Raw genomic sequence first — 15605 nt, 5'->3', positions numbered from 1 at the left:
AACCAAGTGGAAACAGGGAAACACTGATGTCTGCAGTGACATACTTTGATGAGCAGTTGAACAGAATGGGTAGTGTCCTGAAAGGAGGTTACAAAATGAACATCAACAAAAGTAAAACAAGTGTAAGGGAAAATAATTTAATTAAATCAGGTGACGCTGAGGCAATGAGATAGATATGGAAGGCTCTGAGCCGACTGCGGAGTGGAGTGACACAGTGCAAACAAAACTTGAAACAATAGGGATACATTTCTGGAGATGCAGCCTGTGAATGCAGAGTGAGTCTCAAAATGATGCACACATCTTGGCCGGCACAAAGTTGCCTGAATACTGCAAAAATTCATGAGCTGATCACAGCAAATGTTCCAGCAATCAAGACTGCCAATTTCTGGAGCTCAAAATCAATTTTACTTGTATAAAATCGTGTGTGTGTGTGTGTGTGTGTGTGTGTGTGTGTGTGTGTGTGTGTGTGTGTGTGTGGAGGGGGGGGGGGGGGGGTGTAAAGGATGGCCAAAGAGGATATAAAATCCAGACTGGCCATGGCAAGGGCTTTTGAAGAGAAATATAAAATAATAATAATAATTATTATGTGGCAGAAAGTCTTATGGAAATATTTGCCTGGAGTGCAGCCTTCTATGGAAATAAAATGTGGGTTACAAGCAGTCTGGACAAGAAGAGAATAGATGCTTTTGAAATGTTCTGCCACAGATGAATGCTGAAGGTTAGATAGGTAGACTGAGTAACAAATGAGGTACTGAATGAAACTGCGGACGAAAGAAATTCATGCCACAACTTGATTAAATGAAGGGATTCATCAATATGACATGTACTGAGGTGTCAAGGAATCTCCAGTTTCATGAAAGGGGTTGCGGGGGAATTTTTAGAGGAAACCCAAGGATTAATACAGTAAGCAGGTGAAAATGGATTTAGGTTGCAGGAGTTACGCAGAGAAGAAGACACTTGCAGAGGATAGACTAGCAAGGAGAGCTGCATCAAACCAGACTTCAACCTAAGACCATAACAAAAACAAGTTCGTTGTACTTTCTACTTTTTTAATGCAGACTGATTACAGTTCACTGAGTCATCACACAAAAACATAAAATACTGCACCTGTAGTGTATCAATCATTGCTTGTGGCAGCATTTCATCAATACAGCCCATGTCCTTTGAAAATCTGTTCAATATTCGACCTGCAATAAAAGAACATCTAGAAAATTTTGTGGAATCTCTTAATTTTATAATCATAAAGCAATGAAACAATGTCTTACCAGATGTATTTGTGTTGAAGAAGTACATTCTTGCTCTGGTAATGCATTCGAACATACGGTCATGCAAATTCATAGATGCTCGCATGCATACCATAAAGAAAAGAAATGAACGTGTCAAGGATACAATTATCACTGCAACAGATACAGCGGTAAAAACATAGATGCACATCTCCCTGCTCATAAGGGTACTGTCAGCAGGTATTTCCATGCTATCTTCACTGACAGAAGAATTAGTAATGTTCTTCTGCATACGAAGCTCCTCGACATTTGTCCTGCAAAAACAGAAAGTTACCAATAATATTAAAAAAACTTCATATATCTAATTCTGCTGCTGCTTACTTGTTAAAGCTTTTATATGGTTAAATGCATTTCAGAACACTGATGGAAACTGATTTTGTGGTAATAAATGGCTATTTATGTCAAGTCTGATCCAGTAACTAATGAGAACCTACTACATCTATAAAAGGTAAGAAAGAAAAAGGCAAAAGTTTTCCTATGTATAAAATAAGTGGACAAGGAGGAGGAGGAGGAGGAGGAGGAGGAGGAGGAGGACGAGGCTAGTTTTTAACCAGGATATATACACAGAGGGGGAAAAAAGAAACAGACAAGCTTTCCCAGTTAAAAATACACTTTTTTCCAGGTGACAAGGCACTTTTCACATGTTAAGGGACAGTATACTTTCCCTCACAGCTGTAAAACTTATCAGTCCTCTGAATGATAGTGGTTTTATACACAGGCACAGAGCTTCAAGACACTTAAAAAAATGTATTCCACCAAATATAGAACATTAGTTTCTGAAGCACTGAAATTGATACTGCGATGCACTTTTGTCAGCCGATCATAGCTCATGTCACACGATCTCGCCAGCCAACGTCAGCAGATATTCAGAGCACAGGACACATGATGTATTCAGCCAATAGCAACATCACTGTTAAGTAGTTCAATACACAAACAGGAAAAGTTAATGGTTTAAATTAATATACATATAGTATGGCGACAAGCAAAGATAAGTTTTCACATGTAACATTGATCCTTTTTGGGATACGTTACCCTTCAACATATATCAAACTCAAATGTGCCAGTAAAATTTTAAATAATGTCAAACATGGCTTCTCTTCTGGGCCCAAAATTTGTCGAGTTGGTTGGTTCTCAAAGTGTTAAGTTGTGAATGAGAGTCAGATGCTCTGTGATTTCAGAAATTCATCATCATACATTCACAAATGTAACATAATTCCTCTTGCCTATTTTTCCAAGTAACCCTTCTCAAACCACCATTTGCAGTATTTTCCCACGATCTGTTAGAAACAGGTTCATTTGTGCAGTTTGCAAAAAGCATACAAAACAGGCTTTACTGCATATGGGCAGCTTCGATGACAAAGGGAGCCCTTGCTCCGCTCATATGTCTTTCCTCTCATTTCTGTTTGTAACTTCATGCACAAAGGGGCATCACGTGACCATGTGCAGCACCGCAGCATGTTGTTCAGAGAGGACATACAGAGTCACTGTACTTAGGTGAATTGTTTTATCATATCCTAAGCAGATAAGGAATGCAAAATAACAAAGCAGTCCTTGGCATAACATTCATTTCAAAACTAGACACCACAATACACAGAACCCTAATATTCTGCTTCATACTCTCAAATACTGTTACTTAACATTTCCAATCAGGATTTCATCCACACATCACTGCAAAAAGCTGCTAAGAAGGCATACAAATTTCCTGGGGGGAAAAAAAGGAGCAGTTGCCTGTATACACCAGAACGAAGGACAATAAGTTTCTCATGACTTTTCAAATGGTACAAAAAAATTAACGAGGTTATCAGTGAAGCCAAGAAACTGTATAACTAGCAGATTATTCTACTCCAGGAGCAAACACTAAGCCTTGGGGGGAATTACAATGGTAAAACACAAAATGCTGCCCATCTACGATTTGTCAAAGAGTTCCCTGCTGCCCATCTAATTTCTTGATCATATTCTTCAGCTCATTAACTGACATGCGGCCTTTACACATCTGTTTCTGTCAGCGATATTTCCGCAACGCAGCGGTGCTGTTACTGATGCTCTGATAACTTTATCTGTCTCGCGTGTGTGTCAATATATTTGAAACAAAACATTTTATTCAATACTATTGGCCACATATGCCAGTTTAATCATCTTCAAGTGAACATTTACATACATTCGTATGTATTAACAGATCTTATGTCATAAAAGAAACAATACATCAGAATACTCCAAGAGAATCAGAATTTTGTAAACTATCCTAACATGCATGATTTGGCTTTAAGTGCACATTTGTATGTCCAGATTCACATTGAAGTAGGCCCCTATCTTGTGTTAAGCTTTTCAGAAAGCTTTTCGACACATCAATTTTCTTCAAGCACCAATACTGTATTATCTCATGTTTGGTTCTTTATTGCGTCATTATGTCATACAGGCCAGAAGATGAAAATGTGCACTTTAAATTCAAAGAATAGTTGAAACTAGCCAATAGTGCAGAATGAAACAATTCATTCCAAATAAATTGGTAGCCTCTGCAGAAAAATTAAAGGCCAAATTTCTTTAGCAAACCAACAAAAATAACTTCATTGTTCTGGAAGATGGTTAATGCTTCATTGCCAGTAATGTGGAAATAAAATCATAAAACAAACTAACAACACATTTTAGTCTTCACCCTTTTTCTGCTTTTTAGGTGCTGAAACAGGCAACTTCAAAAGACAAGTATCATCATTATTAGTCAACCATAAAAAGATAAAGATCTGTTTTTCTTGACTTGTCTTTAGATCTCTTTGAGTTCTACAATCTGGTACTACATAGCCTGGTGTAGCTCTTATTCATTATGTAGCATATATCAGGAGAGAGCACCGATGGAAAACATTTTTACTTACTTTAGCAGAGGCAATTTAAATGGCTGAATTGACTTTCGTGGAACATAGCTAAGAACCAACCTGACTAAACAAGCTTTCAAATAAACAAAACTGCCTTAAAATTGGACCTACTGTTTGTGAGTCAGTCATGGTGGCTTTAATTTTGGCAGCATGGCACTCCCCTGGCACCACTAACTACATGGGTTACCGATATCAATCTCATTGTGCGTCTGGAGCTACGGTCTGTTGCGCGCGTGCGTGTGCGTGCGCGGATCCTGATATGGACATTTCAGTGGAGGTTACATGGCTGAGAAGTAGTTGCTTTTGGGGACTCCACCTGCCTGGTACAGGTCTCAAGAAGCCACAAGTGATTAAATCAGTCAGACGCAAGCCTCGCCAGCTCACTTCAGGATTGACAGTAACAAGTTGTGGGACATCACATGCAATCTGGTCGGCAAGTTCCCAGCCTACTCTGCAAGCTTAAATTTTACAGCACCTCTAAGACTGCCTGTACAGATTGGAGGCAGTAAAACCAAAGCTTGGAATCCTGAAAGTCATGGCTCCTCCTCCCCTGAGTGCAGTTAAGTGCCTTTTTTGTTTTAACTTTTTACTGTAAGGCCACAGACAGTACAGAACTAAAATTAACAGCATGGGACATACCAAGGAATAAACAACATGTAGAAATCAGCAGCACATATAAAAAACACAATGCATCTGGTAGATGATGTGAAAGCTTGACATCTGCAATCATTTGATACTATTCACGTGTGACACTACCACGCCAGAAACACAAACATCACTTGTTGACACAAATCTTTATTGATGACTGCAATGGGCATAGTAGACACTACGTATTCAACCTGTGTTAGTTGTGAGTACAGTTACTGAAGCCTGCGGTGCCTGAAAAAAGAAGTATCTGGAGGCGTTTACGAAGTAGTGAATTTCAGATAGTTGCTGCTGTTGATGATGAAGTATGTTTCCTTCTTTACCCAACTTTAACAGGTTTCTACAATATACTCTGAACTTCACATTACAGCCTCTTCAACTCAAACATTTGGCCTGGTTTAAGGCTTTTTGTTTATCGTAATATTTGTACCATCTGGAAAATTCTGGTACTTTTCAAAAAAATTATAAAAAGGCTCATTAAAAACAAAATATGTTATACAATCATTATTCTGTTTCAGCAAATTTACAGGCAGCCTTTTTCTCACAACAAGTCTCCAATAATATTCACCCAGTCCTGTGTTAAAACAAGTCTGCAAGACCTATATCAAGAAGTTGCTCCATTGTTCACATATCGAATGGTAGTGATGCTTCTTAGCAATTTTCTGCAAATTTTATCATCAGGAAATTAAATACAATTTTTAAGACTTAATACAAAAGTTGCATATGAGGCTTGACCAAAAGACTTTTCACCAATCTGGTGTCTTAGGCAATTAAAATAAATTGTCCTGAGGAACCAAGTACTATACATCCACAGTGCAAACTTGAGCAGAAGGCTCTATAACACAATAACTGCAATGAAAAGTCTGCTATAATAAGTTATCTCAATTCTGTGGAAGTTCCATCAGGAATAAAACACGTAATTGCCTCTTAATAAAAGAAAGTTATGATGTAGGAAAGAACTGACAGGTTAAGAAGCAAATTTCTTGTTGTTTCTCTCTTAAAATCTATAATTTGTTGTAATATGTTTCCCCCACAATTACTCCAAACACTACAGCCCTAAAACAATTTATCACAGTAGACATCTTTGCTCAGTTTCATATTCACTCCTGTATCAAATTCTTTCTTATCTTTCTGCTTCGCCCAAGCTCATGGTGGATGCATCAAGTAAATTTACATATGATCAATTTTCTTCTTGTGAATCCACAAATGAGAAAACCAACTGCTCACTTGTACTACTGTGCTGAGGGGGAACAAAATACATAAAGCTTTGTGTACAGTGTTAATTAAATTGTGAAAGCTACACATTCACCAAAGACTTCAGAGAAGATAACAAAGAAACAATCTCTCCCTACAGATTACACACTCAACGAATTGGTGCATATGGCAACATTTAGCCAAAATAATTCAATGATACGGTTTCTGTAACTTCATAAATGATTTTTCCTTCCTTTTACACAACACAAAATTAAATAATGACAATATTATGAAAAGGATAGATTGCTACTCACCTTGTAGAGGATATGTTGAATCATGGGCAGGCACACTAAAAAGACTGCCAAACATGTGGCTTTCAAACAAAATGCCTTGTTCTAAACTGGTGATGGAGGTCAAACTGTGAGCATCTGCAGTTGATGTGGGTAAGGAGGAGGCTTCCCACCCCCACCTCCTTCCTTACCCCTCACTACCCAGATTGCTTCTCCCATCATGCAGAGCTACTCACAGCCTGGCCCCTGTAGCCAAAGACAGTGGTCCCTTGAGTGCATGATGTTTTTATCTACTTTAGAAGAAGATATTTTTGGCCAAAAGCTCACATCTTTAGCAGTCTTTTCAGTGTGCCTGTCTGCGACTCAACATATACTCTTTTACAGTGAGTAGCAATCTGTCCTTTTTCATAATCTTGTCATTTTTCTTTCCATTATCATTTTATAATTTTAATAATATTTTTGTATTCAAATTTCAGTTGACTTTCATGGCTTGTACAATGTTGTTCCCATGTAAAGGCACTTACATACCTACTGCAACAAAAGCCCTGTTACATTACATATTTCAAATGAAACCAGAAAACAACAGATACTTCTCAGTTACATCCTCCAATATACATAAAGTAGCACAGTAAATGGAAAATAGCAAGTGAAATATTTACCAGTATGTAAGCCAATAATCTGCACCACTGGCTGCAAATTGTGCCAAGAAGAACATGAAAAACATTGTGAAGATGACACAGCAGTTGCCACCAGCACTGAAATATCCTTTGTAAACATGGCCTCCAACACGACCTGAAGTTCTCATTTCTGCCACTTCTACTGGCTCCTGTTGCTTAGTTTCATCAACTGAGTTCACACTCTGAAGAAGAAAAGAATCTTTGTTTCAGAAAATTAGGTTGACTGATAATCTAAATTTAAATGAAACAGTGAACCTTTTTACTTAAAACTTCAAAAATCACCTACTCTCTGATAAAAGATATTTTCAGTAACTTAACTGGTTTGACTAAGACATCGGTCTTGAGCCTTTGTAAAGATCAGAGTACCTTCGGACAAGTTTTTAGACAACTGATATTAATTTTAAAATCTAGATTCAACAACAACTCATACAAACCCCAAGAGATAGACGAGCAATACTCTTGAGAGATGAAATGTCATCAGATAACTGGTCTTCTTCAGGTTCATTCTCTGTTTCTTTCAGCAGAGAAGCAAAATCCAGGCCACTGGCTTGAAGTTCACTGTATGTACCCATTGCCTCTATTTGACCCTGTAATTCAAATGAAGTCATTATGTACAGCGTAGGATTGGGGAAATGGGGGGGGGGGGGGGGGGGGGGGGGGAGTAGAAGAGGAAACAGGTACATACTTATTTACATCATGAAATATACACAATGAAATTGTAAGCAGTAAACATAACATCTGGCATAACTATTTTTCTAACTCTACTGTTAGGTTCCTCCCCCCAGGAACCATAGACCTTGCCGTTGGTGGGGACACTTGCGTGCCTCAGCGATACAGAGGGCCGTATTTTAGATGCAACCACAACGGAGGGTTATCTGTTGAGAGGCCAGACAAACATGTGGTTCCTGAAGAGGGGCAGCAGCCTTTTCAGAAGTTTCAGGGGCAACACTCTGGATGAATGACTGATCTGGCCTTGCAATATTAACCAAAACGGCCTTGCTGTGCTGGTACTGCGAACGGCTGAAAGCAAGGGGAAACTGCGGCCGTCATTTTTCCCCGAGGACATGCAACTTTACTGTATGATTAAATGATGATGGCGTCCTCTTGGGTAAAATATTCCGGAGGTAAAATAGCCCCCCATTCCGATCTCCGGGCGGGGACTACTCAGGAGGACGTCATTATCAGGAGAAAGAAAACTGGTGTTCTACAGATCAGAGCGTGGAATGTCAGATCCCTTAATTGGGCAGGTAGGTTAGAAAAATTAAAAAGGGAAATGGTTAGGTTAAAGTTAGATATAGTGGTAATTAGTGAAGTTCGGTGGCAGGAGGAACAAGACTTTTGGTCAGGTGAATACAGGGTTATAAATACAAAATCAAATAGGGGTAATGCACGTGTAGGTTTAATAATGAATAAAAAATAGGAGTACAGGTAAGCTACTACAAACAGCATAGTGAACGCATTATTGTGGCCAAGATAGACACAAAGCCCATGCCTACTACAGTAGTATAAGTTTATATGCCAACTAGCTCTGCAGATGAAGAAATTGATGAAATGTATGAGGAGATAAAAGAAATTATTCAGGTAGTGAAGGGACACGAAAATTTAATAGTCATGGGTGACTGGAATTCGTCAATAGGAAAAGGGGAAGAAGGAAACATAGTAGGTGATTATGGATTGGTGCTAAGAAATGAAAGAGGAAGCTGTCTGGTAGAATTTTGCACAGAGCATAACAATCATAGCTAACACTTGGTTTAAGAATCATGAAAGAACCCTGGAGATACTAAAAGGTATCAGGTAGATTATATAATGGTAAGACAGATTTAGGAACCAGGTTTTAAATTGTAAGACATTTCCAGGGGCAGATGTGGACTCTGACCACAATCTATTGGTTGTGACCTGTAGATTAAAACTGAAGAAACAACAAAAAAAAAGTGGCAATTTAAGGGCATGGGACCTGGATAAACTGAAAGAACCAGAGGTTGTACAGAGTTTCAGGGAGAGCATAAGGGAACAATTGACAGGAATGGGGGAAAGAAACACAGTAGAAGAAGAATGGGAAGCTCTGAGGGATGAAGTAGTGAAGGCAGAAGAGGATAAAGTAGGTAAAAAGACGGGGCTGCTAGAAATCCTTGGGTAACAGAAGAAATATTGAATTTAATTAATGAAAGGAGAAAATATAAAAATGCAGTAAATGAAGCAGGCACAAAGGAATACAAACGTCTCAAAAATGAGATCGACAGGAAGTGCAAAATGGCTAAGCAGGGACGGCTAGAGAACAAATTTAAGGATGTAGAGGCTTATCTCGCTAGGGGTAAGATAGATACTGCCTACAGGAAAATTAAAGAGAGCTTTGGAGAGAAGAGAACCACTTGTATGAATATCAAGAGCTCAGATGGCTACCCAGTTCTAAGCAAAGAAGGGAAGGCAGAAAGGTGGAAGGAGTATATACAGGGTGTTTCAAAAATCACCGATATATTTGAAACTGCAATAAAAACTAAACGAGCAGCGATAGAAATACACCGTTTGTTGCAATATGCTTGGGACAACAGTACATTTTCAGGTGGACAAAATTACAGTAGTTACAATTTTCAACAACAGACGGCGCTGCAAGTGATGTGAAAGATATAGAAGACAACGCAATCTGTGGGTGCGCCATTCTGTACATCGTCTTTCTGCTGTAAGCGTGTGCTGTTCACAACGTGCAAGTGTGCTGTGGACAACATGGTTTATTCCTTGGAACAGAGGATTTTTCTGGTGTTGGAATTCCACCGCCTAGAACACAGTGTTGTTGCAACAAGACGAAGTTTTCAACGGAGGTTTAATGTAACCAAAGGACCGAAAAGCGATACAATAGAGGATCTGTTTGAAAAATTACAACGGACTGGGAACTTGACGGATGAACGTGCTGGAAAGGTAGGGTGACTGCGTATGGCAACCACAGAGGGCAGCACGCAGCTAGTGCAGCAGGTGATCCAACAGCGGCCTCGGGTTTCCATTCGCCATGTTGCAGCTGCGGTCCAAATGACGCCAACGTCCACGTATCGTCTCATGCGCCAGAGTTTACACCTCTATCCATACAAAATTCAAACGCAGCAACCCCTCAGCGCCGCTACCATTGCTGCACGAGAGACATTCGCTAACGATATAGTGCACAGGATTGATGACGGTGATATGCATATGGGCAGCATTAGGTTTACTGACGAAGCTTATTTTTACCTGGACGGCCTCATCAGTAAACAGAACTGGCGCATATGGGGAACCGAAAAGCCCCACGTTGCAGTCCCATCATCCCTGCATCCTCAAAAAGTACTGGTCTGGGCCACCATTTCTTCCAAAGGAATCATTGGCCCATTTTTCAGATCCGAAACGATTACTGCATGACGCTCTCTGGACATTCTTCGTGAATTTGTGGCGGTAGAAACTACCTTAGACGACACTGCGAACACCTCGTGGTTTATGTAAGATGGTGCCCGGCCGTATCGCACAGCTGATGTCTTTAATTTCCTGAATGAATATTTCAATGATCGTGTGATTGCTTTGGGCTATCCGAAACATACAGGAGGCGGTGTGGATTAGCCTCCCTATTCGCCAGACATGAACCCTTGTGACTTCTTTCTGTGGGGACACTTGAAAGACCAGGTGTACCGCCAGAATCCAGAAACAATTGAACAGCTGAAGCAGTACATCTCATCTGCATGTGAAGCCATTCCGTCAGACACGTTGTCAAAGGTTTCGGGTAATTTCATTCAGAGACTACGCCATATTATTACTATGCATGCTGGATATGTGGAAAATATCGTACCATACAGTTGCCCAGACCGCAGCGCCATGTGTTGTTGACAGTTGTAACTACTGTAATTTCGAAAGTTTGTCTGCCTGAAAATGTACTGTTGTCCCAAGCATATTGTAACAAACGGTGTATTTCTATCGCTGCTCGTTTAGTTTGTATTGCCGTTTCAAATATACCGGTGATTTTTGAAACACCCTGTAGAAGGTTTATACAAGGGCGATGTACTTGAGGACAATATGATGGAAATGGAAGAGGATGTAGATGAAGATGAAATGGGAGATACGATACTGCGTGAAGAGTTTGACAGAGCACTGAAAGACCCGAGTCAAAACAAGGCCCCTGGAGTAGACAACATTCCTTGAGAGAGCCAGTCATGACAAAACTCTACCAGCTGGTGAGCAAGATGTATGAGACAGGCGAAATACCCTCAGACTTCAAGAAGAATATAATAATTCCAATCCCAAAGAAAGCAGGTGCTGACAGATGTGAAAACTACCAAACTATCAGTTTAATAAGTCACAGCTGCAAAACACTAACGCGAATTCTTTACAGACAAATGGAAAAACAAGTAGAAGCCGACCTCGGGGAAGATCAGTTTGGATTCCATAGAAATGTTGGAACACGTGAGGCAATACTGACCCTACGACTTATCTTAGAAGCTAGTTTAAGGAAAGGCAAACTTACGTTTCTAGCATTTGTAGACTTAGAGAAAGCTTTTGACAATGTTGACTGGAATACTCTCTTTTAAATTCTGAAGGTGGCAGGTGTAAAATACAGGGAGTGAAAGGCTATTTACAATTTGTACAGAAACCAGATGGCAGTCATACGAGTCGAGGGGCATGAAAGGGAAGCAGTGGTTGGGAAAGGAGTGAGACAGGTTTGTAGCCTCTCCCCAATGTTATTCAATCTGTATATTGAGCAAGCAGTAAAGGAAACAAAAGAAAAATTTGGAGTAGGTATTAAAATTCATGGAGAAGAAGTAAAAACTTTGAGGTTCGTCGATGGCATTGTAATTCTGTCAGAGACAGCAAAGGACTTGGAAGAGCAGTTGAACTGAATGGACAGTGTCTTGAAAGGAGGATATAAGATGAACATCAACAAAAGCAAAACGAGGATAATGGAATGTAGTCAAATTAAATTAGGTGATGCTGAGAGAATTAGATTAGGAAATGAGACACTTAAAGAAGTAAAGGAGTTTTGCTATTTGGGAAGTAAAATAACTGATGATGGTCGAAGTAGAGAGGATATAAAATGTAGACTGGCAATGGCAAGGAAAGTGTTTCTGAAGAAGAGAAATTTGTTAACATTGAATATAGATTTATGTATCAGGAAGTCATTTCTGAAAGTATTTGTTTGGAGTGTAGCCATGTATGGAAGTGAAACATGGACGATAAATAGTTTGGACAAGAAGAGAATAGAAGCTTTCGAAATGTGGTGTTACAGAAGAATGCTGAAGATAAGGTTGATAGACCACATAACAAATGAGGAGGTATTGAATAGGATTGGGGAGAAGAGAAGTTTGTGGCACAACTTGACTAGAAGAAGTGATCGGTTGGTAGGATACGTTTTTGAGGCATCAAGGGATCACAAATTTAGTATTGGAGGGCAGCGTGGAGGATAAAAATTGTAGAGGGAGACCACGAGATGAATACACCAAGCAGATTCAGAAGGATGTAGGTTGCAGTAGGTATTGCGAGATGTAGCAGCTTGCACAGGATAGAGTAGCACGGAGAGCTGCATCAAACCAGTTTCAGGACTGAAGACAACAACAACAACAACAACAACAACTGTTTGGTTAGAAGTTCACTAGAAACTGTCATCATATATCAAGTATAATGATTAAATTTATCTCTGCTGACAGCACATTACACCATGTCATTCCTAACAGCATGCACCATGATGGTCTAGTCACAAAATTTAGTGAAACTAATTTACAATCAAATTTAAGGTTTTTACTTGTAAGAGGAGGAGTACAGTAAAACATACAAGTAAGAAGTTTTACTACTTTGTAGAATATGAGAGGTGACTTCATTAGGCACAAAGAAAGTTAAATTCTGAAGGAAAGTTCACATGATTTTAATGACTTTGTAAGTCTTTAAAGTTGGTTGGTTGGTTGGTTGATTGGGGTTGAAGGGACCAAACAGCAAGGTCATCAGTCCCTTGTTACAAAGGCGGTCAGTTCCGACAGAGGGACAGCTCAGAAGAGTCAAAAACGGTAAAAGGTAAAAGGTAAAAGGTAAAAGGCTAAAAAAGTGCAGTTGTGTCGTCAATGATAAAAACACAAGGAGGGAAGTCAGTAAATGGGCAACCTCAAGAGAGGAAATATCCCACCTGTGATGCAGTACAAGCAAGACCACATGCTATTTAAAAGCATTCAACTGCCAGAGTGTAAAAGGGCGGATTGTAGAAGGGATTAAACAAACCTAAAAGGCGATAAAAAACAGTAAAAGGGAAAAAAGAAGGAACATGGCCATGGATGGGAGTCAGGAATCTCCAAGCACAGCCTACAGTGGGAGACATCCCAACCCTCACCGCCCTGCCCCTACTCCAGAGGGAGATGAAAATCCTTAAAACTGAGAATAAAAACCACTTTCACGGAGGAAACTGAGAACCAGTTCAACCATCCAGGAATCGTCTGCTAATATTAAGGGTAAAGTGCAGGGAAGTCTGTACTTAGTACGCAGAGCTAAAAGAAGGGGGCATTCCACCAAAATGTGGGCCACTGACTGGAAAGCTCCACAACCACAAAGTGGGGGTGGCTCACCACGCAAAAGAAAACCATGGGTCAGCCTGGTATGGCCGATGCGAAGACGACAGAGGGTGGTTGAGTCCTTTCGCGAGAGGCGTAAGGAAGAACGCCATGGGACAGGTGTCACCTTAATCGCACGAAGTTTATTAGACAAGGAGGTAGCCTCCCAGGACGTGGCCCATGATTGCGCAAAGTGGGATTTGAGATGAAGCCGTAAATCCGCCACAGGAGGGGTGACAGGGAATGGGGGATAAGTGACTTCTCCCCCAGCCAAACGATCAGCAAGCTCATTTCCTTGGATGCCCACATGGCCAGGGACCCAAAGGAAGCTAACAGAACAAGCAGCATGGTGGAGATCAGCGAGATGGTCATGGATGGAGGAGACCAAGGGATGACGGGAGAAACACTGGTCAAGTGCCTGAAGGCCACTCATTGAGTCTGTACATAACAAAACGCGATTGAGCTTGGACTGTTTAATAAAGGCCAGGGCCCGGGAGACCGCCATCAATTCCGCAGTGAACACCCCACATGCATTTGGCAGGAGATGATTTTCCATGCCTACAGAGGAGGTGAAGGCATAGCCCACACGATCAGCAGATTTAGAGCCATCAGTGTAAAAAACAACAGCATCCCGAAACTCAGATAAAATGCGGCGGAAAAAACAACGGAACACCATCGGGGGAACGGAATCTTTCGGACCTCGGCAGAGATCCATCCGAACTCGGGGCCGAGGAACTAACCAAGGAGGTGTGTTGGGGAGGGAACGTGGGATACAGGAAAAGGAAGGAAGCTGAAAATCACGGCGAAGAGACGCTAGGCGGAGCCCAACCGGTAAACCCGCCCGAGGACGGGAGTCAGGTGGGCGACTTCCTTGGGCAGGGAACAGGATAGAATAGGAAGGATGAGTGGGAGAGGAACGGACAGCGATTGCATACGAAACCAGAAGCTGGGAGCGCCGAACGGAAAGGGGGGGGGGGATCCCAGCCTCAACCAGGAGACTATCAACAGGGCTAGTCGGGAAGGCACCGATGGCCAAACGGATACCACGATGGTGGACCGGATCCAAGAGGCGCAATGTAGAAGGGGCAGCTGAACCGTAAACTTGACAACCATAGTCCAAGCGAGACAACACTAAGGCCCGATAAAGGTGGAGGAGAGTGGAACGGTCAGCACCCCAAGAGGTGTGGGCAAGGAAGCGAAGGACGTTTAGTTTACGGAAACATCCTATCTTCAGGCATCTGATATGAGGCAGCCAAGTGAGCTTGTTGTCGAAAAGAAGGCCAAGGAAACGAAACTGTGGGACCACAGGTAATCATTGTGCATTGAGATAGAGCTCTGGATCGGGGTGGACTGTCACACGGCGACAAAAGTGGGCCACTCGCGATTTTAAAGGAGAAAACTGAAATCCGTGTGAGATGGTCCATGCAGAGGCACGCCGTATAGCACCCTGGAGCTGCCGCTCTGCAGCGGCCATCGAAGAGGAACTAACCCAAATGCAGAAATCATCCACATACAGAGCAGGAGTGACCAAAGGACCGACGGAGGCCACAAGTCCATCTATAGCAATGAGGAACAGAAGTACACTCAATACGGAACCCTGAGGGATGCCATTCTCCTGGGTTCGCGGAGAACTTAAAACTGTACCAACCCTAACCCTAAACGAACGATGAAACAAGAACTGGCGGATAAAAATCGGGAGTGGGCCCCGAAGACCCCACTCATGAAGTGTAAGTAAGATATGATGGCGCCAAGCCGTATCATAGGCCTTGCGAAGGTCGAAAAATACAGCAACCAAATGGCGGCGCTGGGAAAAGGCCTGCCGAACTGCGGATTCCAAGCGAAGTAAATGATCGATCGGAGACCGTCCCTCTCGGAAGCCACACTGGTAAGGGGACAACAGACGCCGAGATTCGAGGACCCAAGTGAGCCGACGGGCTACCATCCGTTCAAGTAACTTACAAACAACGTTCGTCAGACTAATTGGCCGATAGCTGTCGACGAACAGGGGGTTCTTACAAGGCTTAATGACGGGAACCACGATGCTATCCCTCCATTGAGAAGGGAAGTCACCCTGGAGCCAAATACGGTTTAATACCCGGAGAAGATGTCG

General features: G+C 41.6%; 1 protein-coding gene across 3 annotated transcripts in view; it reads right to left on the bottom strand.

Annotated features, from left to right (window-relative positions):
• Window positions 1–15605, bottom strand: part of LOC126334771 (probable multidrug resistance-associated protein lethal(2)03659) — a 257707-nt gene that overhangs the window by 34059 nt on the left and 208043 nt on the right. For all 3 annotated transcript variants that reach the window (XM_049997352.1, XM_049997353.1, XM_049997354.1), the window contains 4 exons: window positions 7391–7543; window positions 6939–7138; window positions 1266–1537; window positions 1108–1187 (listed from right to left, as the gene is read on the bottom strand). In XM_049997352.1, the coding sequence (XP_049853309.1) occupies window positions 1108–1187; window positions 1266–1537; window positions 6939–7138; window positions 7391–7543 (705 nt within the window). The remainder of the gene's footprint in view (window positions 1–1107; window positions 1188–1265; window positions 1538–6938; window positions 7139–7390; window positions 7544–15605) is intronic.

The sequence above is a fragment of the Schistocerca gregaria genome, chromosome 2 (genome assembly GCF_023897955.1).
Source record: "Schistocerca gregaria isolate iqSchGreg1 chromosome 2, iqSchGreg1.2, whole genome shotgun sequence".
Taxonomy (NCBI): domain Eukaryota; kingdom Metazoa; phylum Arthropoda; class Insecta; order Orthoptera; family Acrididae; genus Schistocerca; species Schistocerca gregaria.
The sequence above is the reverse complement of the archived record's forward strand: the minus strand, read 5'-3'. Positions and strand labels throughout refer to the sequence as shown.